The 24,413-nt window shown below is 35.6% G+C and overlaps 1 protein-coding gene across 3 annotated transcripts in view; it reads right to left on the reverse strand.

Annotated features, from left to right (window-relative positions):
• Positions 1-1,192: 1,192 nt before the first annotated feature.
• The window catches only part of SLC39A12 (solute carrier family 39 member 12), a 32,289-nt gene continuing 9,068 nt past the window's right edge, over positions 1,193-24,413 (reverse strand). For 2 of the 3 annotated variants that reach the window (XM_071738660.1, XM_071738662.1), the window contains 9 exons: positions 23,389-23,582; positions 18,835-19,006; positions 16,344-16,516; positions 14,959-15,111; positions 13,647-13,757; positions 11,350-11,413; positions 8,983-9,141; positions 7,510-7,697; positions 1,193-2,516 (listed from right to left, as the gene is read on the reverse strand). In XM_071738660.1, coding sequence (XP_071594761.1) covers positions 2,388-2,516; positions 7,510-7,697; positions 8,983-9,141; positions 11,350-11,413; positions 13,647-13,757; positions 14,959-15,111; positions 16,344-16,516; positions 18,835-19,006; positions 23,389-23,582 — 1,343 coding nt within the window. In that variant the 3' untranslated portion in view covers positions 1,193-2,387. The remainder of the gene's footprint in view (positions 2,517-7,509; positions 7,698-8,982; positions 9,142-11,349; positions 11,414-13,646; positions 13,758-14,958; positions 15,112-16,343; positions 16,517-18,834; positions 19,007-23,388; positions 23,583-24,413) is intronic. The other variant, XM_071738661.1, reaches the window with a different exon arrangement.

Raw genomic sequence — 24,413 nt, forward strand, 5'->3', positions numbered from 1 at the left:
TGTTAACAGATCATATCAGAATGTGAACCTATGCTTGCATGCAGCTTTAAAGTACACACTGACAAATTACTTGATCTCTTTCAGACACATTAACAAATGGTAGAAAAATATGTCAGAATACAATAAAGTTGCCAAAACGTGATCATATTGGTAATCTTCTTTTCTGTGGCAGTGAACGTTATGCAATCATAAACACTCAAGCTATGGTAGCTCTTCTCTTTGAAATAACAAATGTTTCCAATATTAATTTACACCATCTGATACTAGAATAGATTTTGCTTACGTCCAGTGGTGCCCTGCTATTGCTTGAATCGACTGTCAGAGCTGAAGGTCATGGAGTGACTCAGTGCCAATACAAACAGATGGAATACTGGGAAACCACTTAAAAAAAAAATCTTACCTTAATAAAAGCAAGCAAAACTCCTGAAAACTGTGAACTCTGAGAAGAGAAGCATCAGTCATGGCTTTGTAACTCATTTTTCAAGGACAAATCAACAGGAAAAGCAGTCATAATATTTGCACACCTAAAGAAAACAAGCTAGGATTTTAATTTGGGGCTGAAAAAAGCTCAGTTAATTTGCTTAGGCAGATAGACTTCCTGTGTGACCTTGAATAAATTGCCTGGGACAAGTTTTTTTTTAATTTTGTAAATGTCTAGATGTGCATTTTGATATGCATTGGAGTATTTGCTACAGATTTGCATAACTAACAGGCACTGAAAACTTGAGTATATCTATCTTTTAAAATGATCTTTCAGTGTTTTTCCTGAGGCTGAATGTGTAAATGACTAGAAGTTCAAAAGCCCCAGAATCTGGGCTATTATAAACTGTGAAATTCAAAATTATTTTCACTTTAAATTTTGTTAACAAGGTAGTATGGTGACCATGAAGCTTTTGAGAACTTCTGACAGTCTAATCCAGGAATGTAGATCAATCCTTTCTGTAACGTGAAAATAATTTGACCTTCACGACACATTGTGAGACACACATCAGATCGTGTCATAATGTAGCCATATCTCAAGCTTGTGTTAAGACAAGGGAAACAAAATACTCACTTGCTCCATTCTGAATATGTATTCGTTCTGTAACTTGCTCTCCCAATTTCCACAGTTCAGAGGAGGGAGAAAGGATGCATTTTAAATCTCATTCAAAAGTATAAAATCAGACTAGGGGGAATTCCTTACATCAAAAATTGGTATCATGTAAGTAGCAGAAATAGCAGAGCAGAGTGTTGCTCAGTACCTCCTGGAAGTTGCTGAGCATCTCATAATCAGGACAAAAAATTCTACATCTGTTTCAGGCTTGATTCTGCAATCGTAACTTAAATGAGTCCTCTCAATTTATGCAGAATTCCCTTGAAACCAAGAGAACTAATTGAACAAAAATCACTCCGGATAGAAGGAGTTGCCCCGAGGCCCTAAGAGAGCACAGCCACATGCACTTTAGACAATTGAAAAAGCTCTTTCCACAATAAACATCATATATGTATGAATAAGCTAATTGCTGATGGGAAGACACTTGTTTTTTATTAAACGTGATGGCTCAGAAGCAGCATCTGGCTCAAGTAATCCCTCGATTTTAAGTGCCCAGAAATGATACCAGGGAAAAACAATTAAAACATATTTCTTATAATTCTTCAGAAGCATTTGCTATGAGCAACCATCAGAGGTGGGATAATGCAGAAAGTGGCTGCTCTGACAGATGCTATAGTCCAATGCTTGACTGTCACAGATTCCATCACACGTATGAGATCCTATATTACAGTTGAAAAAGGACATTTTCAGAACTCTAGACCATAAACTTCAACATTTACACTGATTTTTTACATGCCACAGAGGACTGGTAAGACATGACTACTGAACATCTTTATATTGACAAATCACAAAGTGCTGATATTATGACATTGCTGTACACCATTTGAGAGTTTAGGTTTACTATACCTTTTAGTTTTATAGAAATATATTTATTCTTTTTACTTAGAAGCAAAAACCACTTCTGCTTCAAATTATTCAGCTATGGTTAGTTCACTTTAATTATTTTATATGAAAATGTTTTATTCCTTTTTTCAGTCAGACTGGCAGAGATCACTTAGAGCATTGAATTAGAACAGATAAAAAACTAATCAAAAGTTCCTGCGAGTTTGAGCATGGGATCTGGTAAATTCAGTAGCAAATAAAACACAATACTAAACATTCATGTTTACAAAAAAAAATATTAAAATTACAAAATCTGAACAATAAGTTAATAAAGTGAAATAGTTATCGACTGTTCAGATACAAAAATCCCAGCAACTTAATTTATATATCACTATAGCAGACATGACAACATTGTGAATAAGGCTATCTATCCACTGTCATAAGTGGTACTTCAACATTTCCAGCAGAAAACCTATATTTTAATTTTCTGTTCATATATAGCCAAAAGTAAGAGGCAAAGCCAGCCTAATAGTAATCCAAGGTTCTGTAGGAGAAACATCAACCAGGGTCGCCGTGTCTGAATATGAGTCATTTCAGGAAGCTAAAAAAAGAATAAGACACCAGAATGAGAGCCAGATATATTAATCTCTGGGAAAAAAAGTCTTATGGGAAAACAAAGCTAACTTCATTTAAAAAGTTTCAAAATGCTGAGTTCCTGAGTATATCTATTAAATCTGTAGCTTGTTCCATACATTGTGACAATGCCAGTCTTGAAGGGGAAATATTTAATTCAGTGAAATTCTACCCATTTTAATTCTTTTAGTAGCACCAACAAGAATTGTAAATGAGATTCCAAAGTTTGCCAACTTCTCAATAGTTTTTAGTAATTTTATATAGTTGTTTGTAAGGAATTGCTTATTTAGTAAAATTAGTGATTTCCTTTTGTGGGAATAAACTAGTTTGAGACTTTTTGCTTCATTACTATATATAGGGTCAATCCTGCTTTTACTGAAGTAATTGGCAACACTCCTATTTACTTAGACTTTAGTAAATATACAAGTAAAAAATGGGATTTTTAAAAATATGCTTGAAAAAAAATTAATATTTTTCTCTGAGAGTTTTAAATCAAGTAAAGGAGCAACAGCTGTATATAATCATATTAAAAGTGATGTGTGACACCAGGAGAGACACTAATGACTGTTGAATACTTTCATGTTAACTCTGGAAATAAATACAGACCCATAGCCTGGTACTGGCCTTTGGTTTTGGTTGTGTTCTTTTGTTTATTTGTTGTGAACTTCAAAACAAGTGTGTATGGTCCTGAGACTCTCCCATCACCCCTTCCTGTTCCACTCACTGCCTGTGCTTGAATGAAGCTACTTATTTCCTCTGCTCTTTAGAGGCTTTTCACAGGAGTTGTAACAGCATCAGCCACTGGGAGACAGTGGAGTGGTGCTGACCAAAAAGGCTAACAGGGTATTTTTACATCTATGTGCCTTGCTTGCCCTTTCCTGTGTCAGAGCGGGGTCTCCTGCTCTTCTTCTCCTGCATGCTTCTCTTTAATAGCTGGCACGGGCCCAAAAGAAACCTGTAGTGAAAAATCTGCCTCCACTTAAAAGTTTTTTGTAAAAATACTAGGTAAAACCTGGTACAAACATCTTTGTAACACTAGGCAGTGGTTTAAATTACGACACAAACTCACATCTTTGAAATTCATGTAGCTATGTTTCATTTCTATTTAAGGATCATCAGAAACTTTTTTATCTAAAGCAAATGTAAACACCTCAAAGATCTGATGTAAATCAAAATCTGAACTGACAGCTTGTAAGTGTACTGAGCTGTGTATATAGGTAAACACTGTTAATTAAGATGTGGGCCTGAATCCAGGGTTCCAGTCTAGACCTCTGGTCTTTATTGTTTAGCCTTTTAATCAGTCTATTTTGTCCTCTTCCCTAGTGCCTGAGTGAACAAATTCTTTAAATCAAAATTTTTCCTGTCCTGCTGCAGGAGCTTGCACTTTCTCTTGTCACTGTCAGTGCCAATTCATGAGTTACACACATGCACAGTAGGTTTCTAAGAAAGTTTTTCAAGTTCCTGTGCTATGACCAATGCAGCTCTCTACTCCCTCCATCTGAGCGTTATCAACCACACAGACCTTTCCTATAGCCTTATCTATTGTGATATCCAAGCTTGTCTCTGAAAATAAAAGCTGATTGCTGACAGTACCAGCAACTCCAACAACCAACACAGTATCAGGAGAGTTCCCCAACTCTCCTGAACACAGATGTGTGTGGTACAGCAGAGAAAAACTTGTTGTTTAGGAAGCATAAGCCTGGTCAGCTGGCATGTGCAAACCACTTCACAAATTAAGGGAAGAGAGCACCACATCTGAGCTGTTGGATGCCATCACACTTAGTAATGTTTGAAGTTTGTTGGAGGCAAAAGAGGTAATGTTATTCAAGTTCCCTCTAATGCTATTCTGTTCCCACTCCAGTTCATGTTATCATGAAGCCAGAGAAGATAAGAATTAAGAAGTAGCATGTTGAAAGAAGCCATAAGGGACCTTCAACCATGTGCTGGCTAAACAGAGTTCCACCAAGCTGAGGAATATATGGCACAGCTGCTCCATGGCAACAGCACAATAATTCACTTTTTAAATAACCTTCTTTCCCCAGTATAAGAAATATTTTTAAGGTTAGTCAGAAAAAACTTCAGCTAGTTGCCTCAGGAAGTGATTGGCTAGCTCCTATTTCTTTAATATACTTACTGTCCTTGCTTTTATCTCCCTCCTGACAAATGACACATTCTTTCTGGTCAGAAACTATCTGAACTGATATTATCAGTACAATCACTCAGAAATGACACCCTAGTCCTTGGCATTTCATACAATACATGTGATTACATAAATAACCATAGCAGTTACTTCATAGATACTCATTTAAGAGTCTGATAAAGAATTTTCAAGTGTTTTCCAAGAGAAAAAGGGGACATGTCTTGTCATAAAAATAGTTCACTAGGAGTGAGTTGCTCTGTTCCATTCCATATATTGGTGTCTTGAGTTTCAATTCAGATTAGATTTATGTTAAAGAAAAGGTATGTTATTAATGAAAGGATCTGTGGAAATAGTGCAAAGGTATGATTATACTTATCACCTTTTATGACATCAAGTACAAAAACCTCTCACTGTACTACTTATAAAAAGCTGTCTTTCAGGGAATTTAATTTTGGTGAAACAAGTTATCACAAAATATTACTCACACACATATCTTGAAGCAACAATTTATGTTGCAATATAATACCTGTACATCGTGCACATTTGCAAGCCACAATATTCCTCCCACCTTTCCCAGTCACTGGGAAGATGAAGTTTTTCAGAATTTCTTGGTGAAAAGTGATGACAGATACAAATAATTTTATATTTTTGCCTTTTCCTTGGATTTTAAAAATTATTAGCCTACCCTACTTGCTAATGTAGCTAGAATATCCCCTGTAGAAAGGAATGACCTTTAACTAAGCACAGAAAAAGTTTTGTGCAACCTTGACTTTAGCAGCAGTCTCACAGTGCTGTCCTCTCAGTGAACCTCACACCCCTCAGTGCCTCTCAATGCAGAAAACAGCAAGGCACTTGGGTGTTACTTAGCTGCTAACTCAACTCTTATCTAACTACTCTAACAAATGAATATGTGAAAACCCATAAGACAAATACTGAGAAAAGTAGCTAAGGTTTGTACAGCATTTTTAGCATTTATACTCCATTGGCAGCAACACTGATGAATACTGTTCGTAGACAAGAAGGAATGCAACAGAGAACAGAAATTATTTCTGTGAAGAAAGCTGAAAAATACATAAAGCCTGGCTTAGTTTCTTTTGAGGTGTACTTAAAAAACACATGAACTTTTCAGATCTCTAGATTCCTGCAGTGCTACATTTTAAAATAAAATATTAGCAGTGATATTCAACACTTGTGCTTCTGAAAAATGTAGGTGAGCAACCCAATGGCAGTTCTTTTGACAAAATGCAGAGAAAGGGTGATAAGATATTTTGTTATTAATGTTAATAAAAGGGAGGGGAGAGAAATAGGATCCTCCCCTCTCTATACCTTCTTTCTCCTCTTCACACCAAGAACTACATTATGGTGACAAGCTGAGGACAAGGGAAAATATTTCCCTGTCTCTGCCTGGAATTGTGTCATCTCTTAGGATTTACAGTTGGCACATTGCTTTGGAGACTCATGGGGAAACATGGTGCTGTTCTGGGAACTTGTGAATCTCTGATGGATGTTGATCCTACATTGAAAGAAAATTAGGTCTAAATCATTCTTAACCAAATTAGTAAAACTATGCCAACCGAGTAGGTAGGCAGTGCCACTTAGAAATTTCTCTGTGTCAGAACAAGATGCAACTTGGTACACAGTGTTCTTGCCTCTTATTTACCACCTTAGTCAGGAATGCTGACATATCCACAAAACTTAGGCAGCCTGTAGGAGCACTTTATATTCACTCTAGGTTTGTTAGGATAGCAAAACCAGACTAAAATACACCCAAGGGCTCAATTATTGCAAGTAGATTTTTAAACAGGTTATAATACTGACATTGCATATCAGGCTTAAAATATTATGCTTGAACCTGGTAAATTATACCTCAGGCATGTGGTGGCGGGTGGTAGTGAACAACAACGGAGAGCCAGGGTTGGGGGAAAAAAAGTAATATTTTATGGAAAGACAGACTTCTGCTTTTTCCTGATCTTGATCCAGTCACTCAAAATACTTGGTCTTTGTTCAGAAGCATGCAAGTAACTTCACACTAACATACTCTGAAGAGCTATGAGACTCAAACTGGCAAGGTTACTGAGTTCTACATTGTTACAAGTGTAACAGCCATGTTTTCAATAAATGAGGCTGCCTGCAGCAAAAAGTTCTTCCAAAGCCTTAGACCTTTCTCCTAATGTATATATTCACATTTTATTTTTCTATAGTCAGATCATTGCTACTGAACTGGGAGTATAAAAAATTATGGACAAATATGGGAAAGTAGAGATAAGCTGATGGGTCTTGAATTGCTTAGGAGCTCATTCAAAACACTCTGAGATAGAAAGGCTGTCTAGAAAGAAGAACAGGATAAGCATCTTGCACTTTACTTTAGAAACAGCAAATTGTTAAAACAGTGATTGAAAAATACATAAATAACAGGGCAGAAAAAAAAAAAAAAAAAAAAAAAGAAAAGTAACCATTTTTTTTCAAGATTTAAAAAAAATCCAGAAATCAAATGCTTCTTTATGTTGTACTAACTCTATCAGCCCTAGAAATACATAGCTTACCTTTCCCTCTTTAAAGGTACTTTATGTCTATCTCATATATTCCTCACCTACTAGCCTTTATTTCATGTTTTTATTACTAATTACACTTATCATGGCAGTAACACCATGCAAAACCAGACTATGTCTCCAAGCACTGTGCACACACAGGGCAGGTGACAGCTCTTCCCAAGAAGCCCATGAACCCTTTTTTCCCCCAAGTTAATCCACTTGCATTTGCCTGACACTCATCTATGATGTGGCTGTGTTCAAAGGAAAATATAATAGACTGATGTTCTCACCATTTCTGCTAAAGATAAATACAAGAACATTCCAGCTGTAACAGTAAAAATCCAGTTTTGAATGCATAGGTCAGTTGATACAGAAAGGCCAATATAAAGTCCTAAGAACGCTGTTAGTGCACTTATAAAATTCATCAAAATTGCAATCTTCGTAGGGAGCCCCGTACTCAGCAGCACAGCAAAATCTCCTGCATAGAGAAAAAGACAGAAAATCTGTTATTCAGCTCATAAATGCATTACTAAGACTCTTGGTAATAAAACATGATGGAAAACAATTGATTTGCATGAAGATAGTGAGTGATGGAGAATTGCCCTTGGATTTCTCTAAAATTAGTTATTAACTCATCCTCTGTGAAAAAACCCAACAAAACTCAAAAACCTGTATTCATTTGTATTTGTTTAGCTGTTCCTAAACATAGCATACAGTGCACAGGAGTGGATTTCTGTTAGTTCTCGATGTTCTGTGATATTTCCAACTTGGATACATGCAAAAGTGAAGTCACATGCTTTCCCAGAGCTTCTAAATCTTTCTCTGTTGGGAAGGTGCCAGTTCAAATCATGTGAGGATATTTGCAGCATGGTCTCTGAGTGCTTTACAGGTGCTGCAAGTTAGAAAAACCTATGCCAGCCTGATTTCAGTTTGAGTTTAGTTCCACTGATTTCAGACCTGGTTTTCTTTCATAAACTGTATATCAGAATCTCAATCATAGATTTTTTTTCTACAATAAATTATTTCATAACATGTCCATGGTAAATGATACTGAAAATTCTCTGTGAGTACAGAAATGCCCCTTTGTCAGTTGGGCACCACTGTTCCAGAATTAAGAAGGTCTGCTTTGGAGTATCTTGGTCATCTCTTTCTTACGTGAAAGAGTTACCAATTTTTGCTGCAATTCTCCATCCCACTTTTCTGTTTTGGGAAGTTTTTTAAATACATAGCACATGAAATCTCCAGTCATTTTAGAACAGAAACAGGAATCCACAGCTCTTATTTCAAATCTGCCAGCATATGTATGTTCATCAACACAATGTCAGGAACAACTTAATCCACACTAGACTCACCACAAGGAGATAACTGAGGACGGTGTTCAATGGAACTGCTTTCCAGTCCTGCTTATATCTTATTATCTTGTTATTCTTGATTAGCATCAGGGATGAGGGTAGCATGAGGAATACAGGATATTAAAACTCTTGGATAGCCTGTGGTGTCAAGCACACATGGCTCTTGCTCACAGCTTACTATTTTTTCTGCCTATACATGAGAATAAAAGGCCACTCTGACCTGATGGCTTATAGACTTCAATAGAGTGAGATGGGATGTTACTCAGTAATGAGGGAAGAAGCCTCACCTCCTTTTTGTGAAGGGGAAAGAGAAGAACACAGCCCTTTATATATCCATTTCACTGGATATATAAAGGAGAAAAGACAAAATTACAAAGACAATCAGGAAAGATACATATATGTATTTCTTACCCATTTCATGAGGAATTTCGTGGCACAAAATAGCAATAGTTGTTGTCACACCTGTTTCTGTTGAGGAAGAGAATGCTGCTCCTATTACCAAGCCATCAGCAAAATTGTGAAGACTGTCACCCACTAGAACCATTATTGCTAACAAGCTAATTTTCTTACCTAGGAAAAGAAAAACAAAAAAAACCTACAAAAATGTCCAGAAATTTTAATGCAAGCTTTATAAATTTTGCTGTGTTACAAACAATTTGTTTTTTTGGTGACTTCACACACAAGAGTATGAAAAATCATAATAATCAAGGGAACATAGTGCTTATCTGTTTTGTCCTTGTTATTAGATTTCCTTCAATACATTTAAAACAAAAAAGTAATCTGTAGAGAGTAATCCAGAGATGCAAATACCAGGAAGTAGATCCCTTATTTTTAATAGGTCAACTATTCGACAAAAAATTAGAAACAGGTTTGAGTCCAGCCTCATGACATATCCTATGGGTTTGCACTAATCTTTGGTTGCTGAAATTCACACAAGTTTTTCTTTTTTTTTTTTTTCCCTTAAAAGGTGGGTATTTTTTCACCATCATTCACAGAATTATATAGCTGTAGCAAAGATGAATATTTAGTTTCATGCAGCTGATCATTTTAGTACTACAAAAGCATGCTAGTACTGAATAATATTTTCAGGGTCTGGTTTTTATGATATTGTTTTACACTGAAAGATAAAGATTAAAGGCAAAAGCCTCAGAGTATCCTTATTAGTACAGCATTACAGCACGTTCATTTCCAACTACTGTTTCAATCAATTAATGGTTGTTATGTTGACAGTGCTCTTGTCTTCAGCATCACTCATGGATGCAGATGGCTGTTTTTCTTTCCCATACTGTTTTGTGACCTTGCTTTAGTGCAGAACAGTACATTGGATGTTCATGATCAGGCATCTGATGGGATTAGGAAGGTGCTACTAGTGATCCAAGTATTGAAATTAAGCTCTCTGTCCAGACTGTAACCTAGACAGCCTGTAGCCCAGAGTAGCATGCTGAAAGGATTAATGGGGAGGGATTTTATCTCTTCAGGTAGCTCTATACACGGGATCACTGTTTAAGCTTAGAAACATATACTTGATTTCCCTATCCTGTACTTTTTTCATCCATTTTTTCCACAATCTTACAACAAAGACCTTGCAATGGCTCTCAGGAAACTCATATGCAGTACAAAAAGAACACTTTGCAGAGGGCAGCTTTTATGCCTGAGGAAGCTGGGTTGTGATCTTGGCCCTAAGCATGTATTTTTCTGACTTTTGATGGCCCCACACAGACATATTATGACAGTCTGAGGAGCTAATGTGGAGCTGCACAGAACTATCTGAACAGATTTATTACAAGGTTTCACTTCAGTAACATTTTTCCAGAGATGACCATTTTATAGCGATGAGGGAGATGTTTTTCTTACAGAAACTGGCTAGGACTAAAGTCTTCAGACTATTACAAAAAAACCACATAGCACATAAAAGCCTAACAACTGTATTCAGAAGGTCCTTTCTAGTTGCCTGGGAGCTGTGTGGGTTCAGAAAAATTGGCAGGCTTGTTAGATTTTCCTGCCAGCTTCCAGAGCCAGACGTGAATGTCCCCAGTTTGCACAGTTCTTTCTAAACACTATGGGCAGTTTATAATCAATAGTGCAGGGCATGAGTTATATAGAAAGAATACATGGTTGCACTACATTAAGTTTATGATTTTTAATAAGTACTGGCAAGGACAAAATCATGGCCTGCCCTGTGATACTATTAGTCACTTTTATTCAAGTATCTGGTCGTTGAGAAAGATGTACCATAATTACTGGAAGTCACTCCAGAGTGTTGTCTGCAGTATAACCTATGGATCAAGTTAACATTATGGAGCAATGGCAAATGTCAGCTTTGTGAACTTAGCTGACTGAAAGTTAAGATGCATATATAGAAAAATCTGATTGTTTTCTTAATTTACTTTCAGGCTATTTTAATACAACTTTGTGACCAGCAATTATCTTACCACATTATATTGCTGCTACAGTAGCCATTAACTTATTACCCTATTTCTACAAAACTTCTTAAACAATTCTGCATTTATATATGATAATTTTATCTCCTTAAATAGGGGGTCAGAATTCATAGCAAACACTAAAACATGAACAGTATTAGATTAATGAACTTCACAATTACAGGATTGAGATCTGAATAGGTCTTTAAGAAGACATTTAATTATGTAGCCAAGCACCATCAGATGTGATGAGGTAACACACAGCAAACACAGAGCTAAGCCAGCTTCACACTTGCAATTGCATCTTAGGTCTCAAGGCTTTTTCTGTTGCTTATCCAGTCTGTTTATTGATACTAACTTTTTTTGCTGATCGCCTTGCTCTCTGGAGGAACTTCAGTAGACTCAGAGTCTTCTGGGCTTCTCTAGTTTAAAGCAAAGATAACAGGTTAATTAAGGGGCTTTTCCAGCTGCTACTATAAATAGAGGAAAGCATCAAATATGTTAAAGCTTTTTGAATTACAGATAGTCACTGTTACTTATAGTCACTGTTACTTGCATAGGTATCATTAGAATCATTTACTGAGTACTGACAGTGTGTGTGATTGACACTGCAGAAACACATAAAAAAGAAACCTCCCTTGCCAAGAAAGGGTTACAGTCTAATTCAGGTAGGAAGACAGACATTCAGAAGCACTGCTGTAACCCAAAAAGATAATGTTTCTGCTTGAATATGGACAAATCAGCCAAATACAGAAATGAAAAGGATATCATAATTCAAACTGTGTCTTTTTAATTTTGTCATTATTGTAGTTTCCTGCTGGATAGGATGTCTACAGCATTTCTAAGGAAAAATGTGTAGACATTAGAGTCTCTTTGTAATTTATGTTCTTCCAGTTACTCTGAGAAAACACAAGACTAGGAAAGATGATAATAGGTAGATTTCACACCTTTTCAAAATATAAGGTTTTTTTCTTCAGGGTAGTACAGCCTTTGGTGCCTTGCCTCTTGGCCTTTAGTTAGGGTTTTGTCTTGGCATCAGGTATGACAGTCTGGGCATACCAGCAAATGAGTACACTCCACAGCAGTGGGTCAAATTCACCCTTACTTCAAGTGAAGAGAGAGATAGTATGTTTGTCCTTACTCTAGAGAGTTAATTTAATGAAACAGCTCTAATGTTTTGTTCTCTGGGAGGAGAAGGAAGAACACCAGGACTCTCTCTCCCCCTTTGTCCCTGGGACTCTTCTTTTTATTGAGAGAAAATATTAAAAATTTGTGCAAGGCTGATATAAGCCAAAAAATCTGTGTTTGAAACTAAAAACCATGAATTTATGATCACTATATTTTCTTTAAAAAAAACATATTCAAGTTATTATGGCAGTCAGTGAGGAGTCAATGGGACTTTGACAGGGACAGGAGCCACCACTCCAGAAACTACAAAATAGATGTGTACTGACTGCAAAGCAGGATATGCTTCTTGGCTGGTATTAGCTTGATTGTGATGTGGGATGTGTGCTGTAGAGGCGTGAGGAGGGAAGGCAAAGGATTTGGTTTAAAAATTCTTCATTTTAAAGAAGAACTAAAAGCTTTTGATTCCAATTACTGCAGCCAGTCATATGAATTCCAGTAATCGTTCCACTTATAACGTTTACTCACATGCCACTTCTTTGAATTCTGAGTCAAAAATGCAAGACTAATCACTGACCTGAAGGATTTATAAGCTTTTCTTGTTTGTCTTCTCGTTACTCACATGACTACAAAAAATTGGCTGCTCTTGTACAAACTAGCTAAGCCAGCCTAGTTCTTGTGATCTATACATAATTTCATTGGAATCTTGTATCTAAGAGGAGTAATGAGCTCATTCATTATAATAATGACATGGCTCACAAATTAGTAAACATGCTTCATTTTTCTATTTGCTCTGCATTCAACTGAGAGTTTCCCAGCTGTGCTGGAGATATTGATAGGGCTCATCAGGCTCTTATCCACCATAGCTTTAGTAAAATGGAGCTCACTGATTATCTCTGGAGATTTTGATTTAAATAACGATGAACCTATATAGCTAGACACTACATAGAAACAGAATTTGTTGGAAAAAGAAAACAGGTTAAAAGGTATGAGTCCATTTAATTTGAAAAGATATATCTGCCTGAATATTCTCCACAGACAAACAGAAAATTTTGTGACTTCTTTTAGGTAAGCACCATTCCCATGTATACAGCTTGTTTATGCTACTTTACAAATCTGTGGAAAAATGCCCAACAACAATCCAAGATTTCATCTGTTCACTAAGTCTGCACTTAGTCCAGAAAATCATGAAATTTTTCCCAAGGCAAAGTCTGCCCTTGCATATGATAAGTTTTTACAAGGATGAGAGAAGGAAACTCTTTGAGAATTTTATCAACAAAAGGTGATAAAGGAAGTGCACTGCTATATCAATCTGATAAATGCTTAAGTCCTTGTAAAAATCTGTGTTTGAAACCTCTATAAAAGCTCATTATAAACTTTGAAATCTAGAGATTCATGAAAATCATAAAATGTAATAAAGGATGAATCAATAAAGATTGAAAAATACTGATTACATTAATTTTGTTCATTTTTGAGGAACAGAGAAAGAAGAATATAAAATCAGGGAAGTATGTCATATCAGTAACCTACCAACTGTATGGTTGAAGTAGATTTGCCTCTGACTGAATGTTCATTTAATTCAGATTCCACTGGAAGATCATGGGAATGTCCCCAGTGCCCATTAACTAAAGAAAGACCCTGCTGAATGAAGATGCTTTGTAATTAGTTCTGAAACCCAATGAACATAGGTTCAGTCTTTCTCTGGCTTTTGTCAAATTTTAGCATTTATAAGAATTACTTTACTAAAACCAAAAGCTATTGAAAGAGACTATTGGCTGACATCAATATTCCCTAATGTGTATTCAGTTCAGAAAAAATCCCCCCCCCCCCAAATAAATGAAAAGTGTATCAGATAAATAAGAGACAACCACAGAGGCTTAAAGAAACTTCTTTTGTTATAGAACAGAAGATTAAAATTTGAAGTTGAGATGAATATAAAAAAAAACTTCTAGAATTCATATAGTTCTCAGAATACGTTTGAAGATTTGTGGGATGATGATGAAACCCTCCTCTCCCAATAAGAAACATAAAGAGCTACTTTTTTACCAATCAAAGAAAACATTAGTATCATCAAAATATTCTGTTCTTTCATACGACAATATTATCTCTGTCCCAAAGATACTGGGAATAGATTCATTGCTATTTATCTAAATCAGCTCAGTCATTTAAACACCCTCTGTAAAAAGGAACAAGTAAAGGTTTAGCCTTCTTCAGTGACATTAGATAGCCTTCCATGCTGAGAAACTTAATGAGCCATCACACTTTGTGTTACATTATACCTTTGTGCATAATCATATTTTCAGACACCAGCATTGAAATAAAGAACAGAATTCCTGCAAGCATGGCAGTGAGCAAGGAGATATTCTTAATATAATCTTGGGTTCTACTGACCACACCACATGTATTAGATGTAAAAATCCATTTGGATAGAGACCAAAAACTATTTGTAAACTTTAAGATGCCATTCCTTAAAATATCTTTTGCTACCACCTATGTCTTCCTCCTCTCCAAACAGAACCTAAGCAACCAGCACTAATCTTTCATGCTGATACAATTCCTCCTACTCCAGGGATAGTCATGAAAGTATGCTTATGGAACACAGCCAGTTAAATTGAGTTAAAAACATGTAGAGCACATCCATGAAGCATACGAAACCCATAGGCTGGAGCAAAATAGAAAGTGAAGGTCAGGCTGGTAGGAACACTTTGCAAAGCTATTTCTAGTGCTTCATTTAACTCACACAAATAGTAACTGCTTTCCAGAATCACTGTAACGTTTTGTGTTCTGTAAAAATCTCAAAATAAAAGAGATTTTTTTTGTGGATAAATTTTACAAGTTTTACCTGGTCACGTGGTGTTACCAAAAGAAAGAAACACTTTTCTATCAGAAAAAATCCATGAATTCCTCCAATTATTCCCAAAAGTTTCCAAATATATTCTTTACCCTCATAGAAATGTTCTACTTCTTGTGCTTCATGTTTATGCAAACCGAGAGTCTAAAATAAAGAGATAAAGTAAAAACAAAATTAAACTGGAAATCTGGGGTTTTTTTGCTAGAGTACCATGTTCTAATTCAATTTATTTGCAAAATTTTCTTTTCCATCTCTTTCAAATTTAAATTGTATTTTGAACTAATCAGCTGGATAGCAGATGGATGAAATTAATCATTAAGAGCCTCTGCTACATTTCATTATATCTCAGTGTTGAAAGGAACAATATTTTTCCAGAGAGATTTTTGAAATTGACATTTATGTTAAATATTTAGTATATTTTGCATTATATTGATCTTCAAAGTCTAAAAATTTACTGGCATCATCTTCAGATGTGACCTTCATATTTAAAGTGATTCATAAATCTTTCTTCTGGTGGGTGTGCTTCCTTTTTTCCCCAGTGGCACAGTATAGTAGCCCTCCTTTGCTCTAAACTGGGCACTTTAAATACTGGAAATGTCCCTTGAAGCTGGTAGGGAACACTTTCACACATAAAAGGTGTTTCTTTAAGAAACATTTGTGTGCCATTCACTGTGAATTGCCTTCCTTAAACCACACTCCCAGTTCTTCTTCCATATATATTGATCATGAAGAACATTTTAAACAGAATCTCAAATGAAGTTGTGAAGCTCTCAGACAAGTTGAAGTCTGCTCATAACAGTTTTGTCATACTGGAGGGGACTAAATAAATAAATAAATAAATAAGAATACACAAAGGAAAATCTGTTTCTGATTTACATGCTACCCTATTCTTTTGTCATTATTTCAGGGAAAAAACCACAGCACTCATTTTTACTACAGTTTTTACAGGGGACTGAAAAGGTATGAGGGGGGACTGTGGATGCCTTGTAAGACCTCTGAACAATTTCTCCTGAAATTCATTACAGGATCTGCCTCACAAAAGAATTTCATACACATCTAGAAACTTGTCTCGTGTAGGGCTTGAGGATTTTCTGAAAAGAAATGTGGATTTCCTATTTTTTTGAAAATATGAACCTTATCTTCTCTGAATTCATCAGTCATTGATTTCTGCTTTGTACTACTTGCAGTATCTCTCTGAATTAAAAATTGCAAATGTAATTTGAATGCTGGGTAGTTGGTTAACAGATTTCACTGAAAGCTTTATTTTTGAACAGATTAGCATTGGCCAGGTTTAAATGAAATTTTTATCTCTGTGTTTGTGCACGCACAGATGTAGGTGTCAACACTTTAAAACCACAAATATTTGTACTATTTACCTGAGGAATAAGGTGTAGCAATGCATCTCCAGAAAGGGTCCCAACAGCCAGACCAACAAACAGCTGTAAAATGAGCGTATATGTTTCTTGACAGGAGTTAAATAAAATAAGAGTTGTACCAAACATAGATCCAATAGTAATAAGTAAGACAGCAACAGTGCTGTATCCATATTCTGTAGGGGAAAAAAAAAAAAAAAAAAAAAAAAAGAGAGAGAGAAGAAGAAACAAAACAAAATTATCTTTAATAATTCAGTATTTGAATTTGTGTTTGAGTAATTGTTTTGTGTGTGTATTTCTTTTTCAGCATATGTTTTTCCACTTTCCTGTACAAGCACACAGAGGAGAAGTGATTCATTGTGTCATACAGATTTTCTTGATTCACTGTGCCATACAGATTTTTCTAGTTATGTGTGACACAGATGACAGAATTAGAAGCCTAAAAATCATCCATTTTTTCTGGCTGTACAGGTAATACAGTTTAACGCTTCCAAATTTCAGAACTTAAAGAGCTAGATAGCCTGTGACTGTGGAGACTGAGAGACATTTGGAGCAGCACAATGAATGCTGGTCTGCATTTGTTTCCTCTCTTAACAGCTTTATGCTTTTTATTCTATATCCTCACATGCCACATTTGTGTATCTTGAGTCAACACTGCACTATTAACCAAATCATGTTCAGTAAACAAAGGCCTAAAACCACAGATGAATGTAGGCATCTAATTTCAGTTGTAAGAATGAACTTTTGGGTCCAAATGATGTGTACAAATGTGCTGTGGATAAATACTCCTTTGGTTACTGCATCAGGACCACCAATCTATTTTTCCCAGGTTACTGAAATTTTTGGAAGGTTACTCTTATAATTCTATGTGCTACTCACATCTCCAGCCTTCTGCACAACATGAATCCTGGTTAAGCTGTATCAAAGTCTTACAATGGAGGTAAAACACTGATGAGAAACAGATATAGAGAGACTAATGCCAAGTATTCAAAAGTGCCACTTAATGCTTCACATTTTAATAGCACTGCAAGGGTTCAGCAACTCGTAAAATCAGACAGTAAATTTCACAGATTGCACATCCAAATACAAAGTTATAGCAGATACTTATGGATGGTCAGGCCTTGGTGACTTAGGAAAACAGCACAGCCTGCCAGTAAAATAGAAATGAAAATAAAATTAATGAGCCTATGCTCAGGTCACTGGGTCACACATAGGAGAAACCTAAGTCTTTTGTCTAAAGCCAGCAGAAGTGCCCCCGTGGTTGTGGAAACCTTACTTTGTCAAAAAGCACAGAGAATTTATTATTAATTCTATTTGGTGTTTGAACAGTTCAGCTTTTCTCATCTAGACAGATCTCACACCTTTATGAGACCAATAAAATGTATTGATTGGGCTGATGGCATTAGACTTGGGATAATTTCACTGAGCCTAAATTTGCCATGAACCTTGTGTATGACCCAGGTAAGATCCCTTTTTTCATTGTCCCTTGATTCCCTATCTGAAAAATGGGCAGATCCATGTAGCATAGAAAAGATAAAAGCAAGAAAGACTGCAAGGTGTTCAGGTAATGAGAAGTGAGATAATATGAGAAAGAAGGACTCCTGCTTTCTGGAGGACTGTAACTATTCTTCCTATTCTGTATCTTTCTTTCTCCTATAACTATTCTTCTGACATCCATGAGTGTCCTTGCATGCCCATATCTAAATTTTTCTTTTAATACACACTCATAGACAAATTCGTCTGTACACCATGGAATGCTAGCTCAGGTAATTCTAGCTTAAAGTAGAGTTAGAATTTAGACATGAAAAGTGCTGTTTCATAAGGATTGTCAGCTAGCTCCTAAAAGATCTAAACATCCAGAGGTGACCATGTAGATATTAGGATAAAATTAATGAAGGCACTGATTTTTAGCCTGAAAGTGATGTTCAACTTGCAAATTATTAGGGTTAGATGTCCATTCCTTTTTACCCATTATGGGCTCCCTGATTCCCCACTAGAAATTAATGCCCTCTGTAATACACCAGAACTTTTTTTTTTTTTTTGTAACATTACCCAGATAGATATATAGATATTGCTGGGTTAAACTAAAAAAAAACCAAACAAACCAGGAACTACGTTAAGAAGCCCTTAGGTCAGATCAGACTCAGATTAATTTTTCTTGATTGAGGGGACTAGGGATTGGTTACAGGAAAATATATATATACGTGTATATATATATATATATATGTATGAGCCATATATAGTTTCTAGAATGAACCTGGTGAAAAATCCACAGAACAGGTCATTGCTGCCCAGCAAGACATTGATAAGGACCAGTCACTTATCAGTGTAGTACCATTATCTGACTTGCATGCTATGAAATTAAAGACAACATAAATAACAGAGGGCAGAAATCTCATGATCTTCTATTTTAGATTATTAATAAATGAACTTTCTCCAGAAGTTAAGCCCCTGCACTCCTTCACCTGAATTTTCACCATACTGTGCTACTCACTTTCCAAAGTTGTTGGTAGAAGCTTTGCCCGCTTGGAATCAGGAGACTGACATGAGCAACTTAATAGTTGCTGAATGATAGCTGGACTGATTTGCTTGAAGTGGTCCTCAGAAATGGAGGAAGAACTGTTTCTAGAAAATATCTTCAGAAGTTCACTGGCAGAGAAACAAACCTATAGAGAAAAGTACACAGTTAGTGAATTTGTTGCATATGTCTGCATTTAAAGCTGCTAAACTGGAAATCTTAGAAAATAAAAAATCTTAGAATAAACCAACCTGAAATAGTTTGTTTTGAATATAATCTTTTCTCATTAAAGTGCTTCAATTACTTCTAATTATTTTGTCTCAATTAAAACTTGATACTTTGATACATTTCAAAAAGATCAGAATCTTTGGAATGAAGCAGCACAATTTCTATCAATGATTGTTAATATCATGAGGATCTGACACAATAATATCCCTACATGTTTTATTATTATGCATGCTAATGAAAATATGTTAATGCTAACACAAATCATATTCTTTCCTATTGATGTAAGTTACTGTACCTGTCTCAAGGTAGTAGTGAAATCTATCCATGTGCTGTATGTTTGTATCTTTAGCAAGATGTGAAACTAAATTGTTTTTTCAATTCTTTTAAAAATGGCACGTTACTTTAAGGTAAGCATACTTGAAGTTTCACAGACTGTATTAGCTTTAAAGATTACTTAATACTTGTTATTATTAGAGACTCTTGTCTCTAATAATAACTTGTTATTATTATAAGACTCATCGAATGCCAGGTTGATTGTCCTCAAGGATCATCTGGTCCAGCCTTTAAGAATTTCAACTGTTGTTTCCTCTTTTTAGAAACATCTCTGTCAAAAGAAGGAATTTCTCTTGAGAACATTCATGTTTTCAAAAATTTTCTTGAAGAACTGGGTTTTCATCTCCAGATAAAAGTAAGCATTTGATTAGTTCTAGTGCCAATTTCTGTAAGAACTTTTAAAAAGAAGTCCAGATCAAAATGCTGTCTTACTTAAAGGAATAATATTTATTTCTTAATCTCATCTAGTTAGTTGTGATTTAATTTAATTCAAATATAATATTTATTTCTCTTATTTAAAGTATTTGGCAACTGAGAACCAAGGAATTCCTAAACAATATTTAATCACTGAAACTTAAGTTTTTTTGAAAGGACTATTTAATTTAAAAAGTTGTAATTATCACTAATTCTAAATAATACAATTTAAAAAGCAACATTTTCCTGCCTTTGTTCATACATTAGTAAAGGAATGTATGCCCTGTAGCTCATTTAGAAACTGAATTAATTGAGTAGTGATACATTTATTCTGATTATCACATTTAGGTCTTCACCACCTGGTTCTAGTCTGTTGTCCCTCCAAGCAGAAGGAGAATGTGATGACAATTCAGAACTACCATAATAGAGAAGACCTTTCATTTGTCTGTTTGAAACAGCCACTTTCTCTCTAGGAGCAGGAAACACCAAAAATTGATATCAAGCATGAAGCCTAGCTCATGGCTGGTTATGACCAACATTCCTCACTGATCAGTACAGCATATGACCAGCATTCCTCAGTGATATTTTTTAAGGCCTTCACCAGTGACCTGAGTGATGGAACAAAGAGCATCATGCCACATTCACAGATGAAATCCAAATGGGACAAGTAGTCAATATGCTGACAAGCATGGCTGCTATTCAAGGGAGAAGTCAAAGAAACAGGCTGACAAGACCTTCATGAAGATCTGCAAAGACAAATTTATTGTTTTTCAAACAGAATAACCACATGCATCAATAAAGGCTGGGGATATGTGACTGGGAGGTAGTTTTATAGAAAAAGCCCTTGGGGTGGGTCCTCGCAGACAACTTGAACATAAGTCACCAGTGTGCCCTTGTGGCAATGCCATCTAACTGCATACTGGGCTGCATTGGGAAGAATATAGATAACAGGTGTTGGAAAAAGATTTTTCTCCACCCAGAACATCTGGACTATGTCCAGGTTAATGATCAAAGGGTTGGAAGACCTATCCTATGATGACAGACTGAGAGAGCTGTGTTGGTTCAGCCTGGAGAAGAGAAGGTTGTGGGGAAATTTTATAGCTGCTTTCCAGTACCTGAAAGGGCTACAGGAAATCTGGGGAGGGACTTTTTATAAGAACATGGAGTGGTAGGACAAGGGATAATGGCTTTAAACTGGAAGAGAGTAGATTTAGGCTAGACATTAGTAAAAAATTCTTTTCTGTGAGTGTGTTCAGACAATGGAACTGGTTGTCCATGCAGGGGAGTTGGAACTAGATGATCTTTAAGGTCCCTTCCAATCCAAACCATTCCATGATGCTATGACAACTAGCAGTATAAGAAAGACCTTGGCAAACTGGAGAAAGTAAAAAAAAAAAAAAAAAAATAAAAATCCTGGATGGTCACCAGGATTACTAAGAAACTGCAAAAAATGATGTGCAGGGAGAGGCTGAGCGACCTGAGCTTGTTCAGTTTGAAGAGAAGGGGTGGGGGTACCTTCAGTCTGTCTAATGGGAGTTACAGGAAAAATAGAGATATACAATTATAGTCACAGACAAATAATTCTTAATTCTTATTTAGTAAAATGTTCTTATAAATATGGAGGCATGGGCACCTGCATCTATTCCCTTTGCAAAACTTAGACTTGTTAATGTAGGGAGGAAGAGTATTATCTTCAATAGTAAAACAAGTATGTGTGTATCACTAGAGGATGATACTGAAGGAAAAAGTAAATCAAATTTGGATATTGTCATGTGAAAAACTGGAAGGATGAGTGATTTTGGTTTCCAAAATTCATATTTCTCTAAGGAGGAATGATAAATGAATACAGAGATACTCTAACACAGCTTAACAGAATTTAATATTGTTACTCTTACTGGATACCTCCTACTTACCTGTTTTATAGGCATTTTTTAAATCAGAAGAGACAATGATGACTTAGAAAGCAGTGCCACTTTTTCTGTAATTATCTTTCAAAACATATTTTCTATATAAAAATCAAATTACAGATCTTAATCTAGTTAAGAAAACACAAGGCATAAACAAGTCAGTGCCTTGTATGTAGCAGCATCTGCTACTAATGGAGCACAATGCTATCACAGATAAATACAGAAAGCAGGTGACAAAATTAGCAATACCACACTAAAACTCAAAATCTCCTAATGGAATTATATGTCAAAGAAACAAAGGCATAGCTAGAAAGAAGAGGAATGAAATAGAAAAGAGAAGCTAAGAGTTAATAGAGAAGACCACTTATCTTCTCTCTAGATGTTTCTTTGTGATTTATTTTCATCTATGAAGAATATTTGGTTCTTAGTTTAACCCCCAAGCCTTCAGACCACTCCCCTGCAAACTTATCTTTTGAGTTACAGTCAGACTCAAAAGTTAAAGAAAAAATAGCCTGTGGTTTATAAATTCTTTTATTGCTGGAGAAGAATATTATTTCATGTACAGATTGTGTCACTATTGATTTCTATTCTACATAATTTATAAGAAGAAGAAACAATTTTATAATTATTCTGAGACCCCTTTAAATTTAAATCATTATGCTGATCAGCATGGATGTTACTTCTGGTCCTCTGGAAAGAAATAAACCTATTGATATGCTGTGTTTTTCCAGTTGCAGCAAAATTACAGAAATAAATACTTATCAGAACGGTATTTAACCAGATGTCATTCATCTCTGTTCCACATCATAAAATGAACACACAGCAAAAGTCAATTTTATACGTCTCATTCTCCTAAACGGAGAAGAAACATTGTCTTGTAGTTAACTCAAATTGTAAAGAACTGAAAACAACAGAAACATTCCTTGAAGTATTTCAAATTTATACATCAAAAGATACAGTGTATATTCTTTGAAGTCTCTTTTTTGCCTTTTGTCTTCCAGTCTAAAGGATGAAAGTGAGTTACCATCCTAATCGCTATTACAAAAAATATTTATTTATTTTCTAATATTTAGGATAAGGATAAAATCATCTGCAATGAGCCACTGTCTTTCAAACACCTCCAAGAGGATATGGGGAAGTATCTACATTTCTTTCTTTAGGACAATATACTTTATAAAGGAGACTTCTGCACCCCACAGATGGCTATGAAAAGTGTTTGGAAATACCCAATCTTATGTTTACAAAAGCATTTTATAAAAAATTTATATTTGTACAGACTTCAATTTACTAGAAGCTCTGAGACATAAGAGCACAAGAAATCTTGAATAAACACATGAAAATATTGAAGTCATGCACGACAAGTGCTCCCTGTCTTGAAGAAACACCTGATTCTGTGCAAGACTAAACATTCTGTTCGTTCGTCCTAGCTACTTTCACACATTCAGTCCATAAGGTTTTTCCAGATTATTATTTAAATATTTTAAAAAATAAATATTTAAACAAATACAGAGAGAAAATGTAGTGTCTACACTACTTTTTGAAAATAATAAATTTTATGTCAGAAAAAATGTAGTGTTTGCAAACCTATTTGAACTTTTATCACTGAAATTCTGTGATCAATACTATAATAACATAAAAACAAATTAACCTGGTCCCAACGTGTGTTCCTTTCACGATCTTCAAAATAATCCTTGAGATCATTTCCTTTGGTATGGTTTGCCTTGACCAGAATATTTCTGGCTACTGTCTCTCTGGTTGCAGTGCTGTAACGTTGTCTTTTGTGACTGTGCCCATTTGCAGTGCAGATCTTGGCTGTAAGCAGGTTTAGGAGTTCTTCTAATTCTAGTAATTGATTGGAAAATAGATATGTTACCATGGGAAAAATACACATTTAAAAGTATAAAACAAAAACTAATTTAAAAAATTTTGTTAATTTTGGCATTAATTCAACTTTTCATTTTAATACTTCTTTTCTCATTTTGAGTAATTTCCACTGAGCACTTCTAGGTGTTCAATACACCTATATACCCAGCCTTTCCTTATTCACAGTACCACAGTTAAATTTTTTGCCTATGACTATCTCAGAGGAAAAAAGATGTGACTGAAATGCAACTCAGCTTCAGTCACTGGTCTATGACTAATTTATCTATAAATTACTGCTAAATAGCTTCATCATTTTCTCACACGAATGGAACACCATGCTGAGATGCCACAGGCAGGTATTTTGATGGTCCAGAAAGACCAGGAACACAGATCCTTTATCAGGTCTCCTGGAAGCAATCTTCCAGATGGTGTGCTTCCCTTTGCATTGCAGAAGTGGAACACGAGGCACCAGATTTTCTCTTTCCTTTGGCCAAGTTTCTAATCTAGAAGTATATTTTCTTACAGCTCTGAAGTAGGAAGGAGGGTGTCAGGACCCCTCGCTGAAACCTGAGACCATGCATGTATCCCATGACATAACCTGAGTGCAATGAGTCAACCTGCTGATGAAATGCTTGGTTATATGAGGGGTCTTACTCATCACCTTCCCTCACCCTTGCATTTTCAAGATGAAGCCACAGTGATAGCTTCTGTAAACCTAATTAGTCCATTGAAACAAAAAGCAGTCCACAAATGAATTTCAAAGAAATTTAGATCAATGAGATTAGAATGTTTCCGTGTGATAATCCTTTA

This window comes from Heliangelus exortis, chromosome 2 (assembly GCF_036169615.1).
Source record: "Heliangelus exortis chromosome 2, bHelExo1.hap1, whole genome shotgun sequence".
In the NCBI taxonomy this organism is placed as follows: Eukaryota; Metazoa; Chordata; class Aves; order Apodiformes; family Trochilidae; genus Heliangelus; species Heliangelus exortis.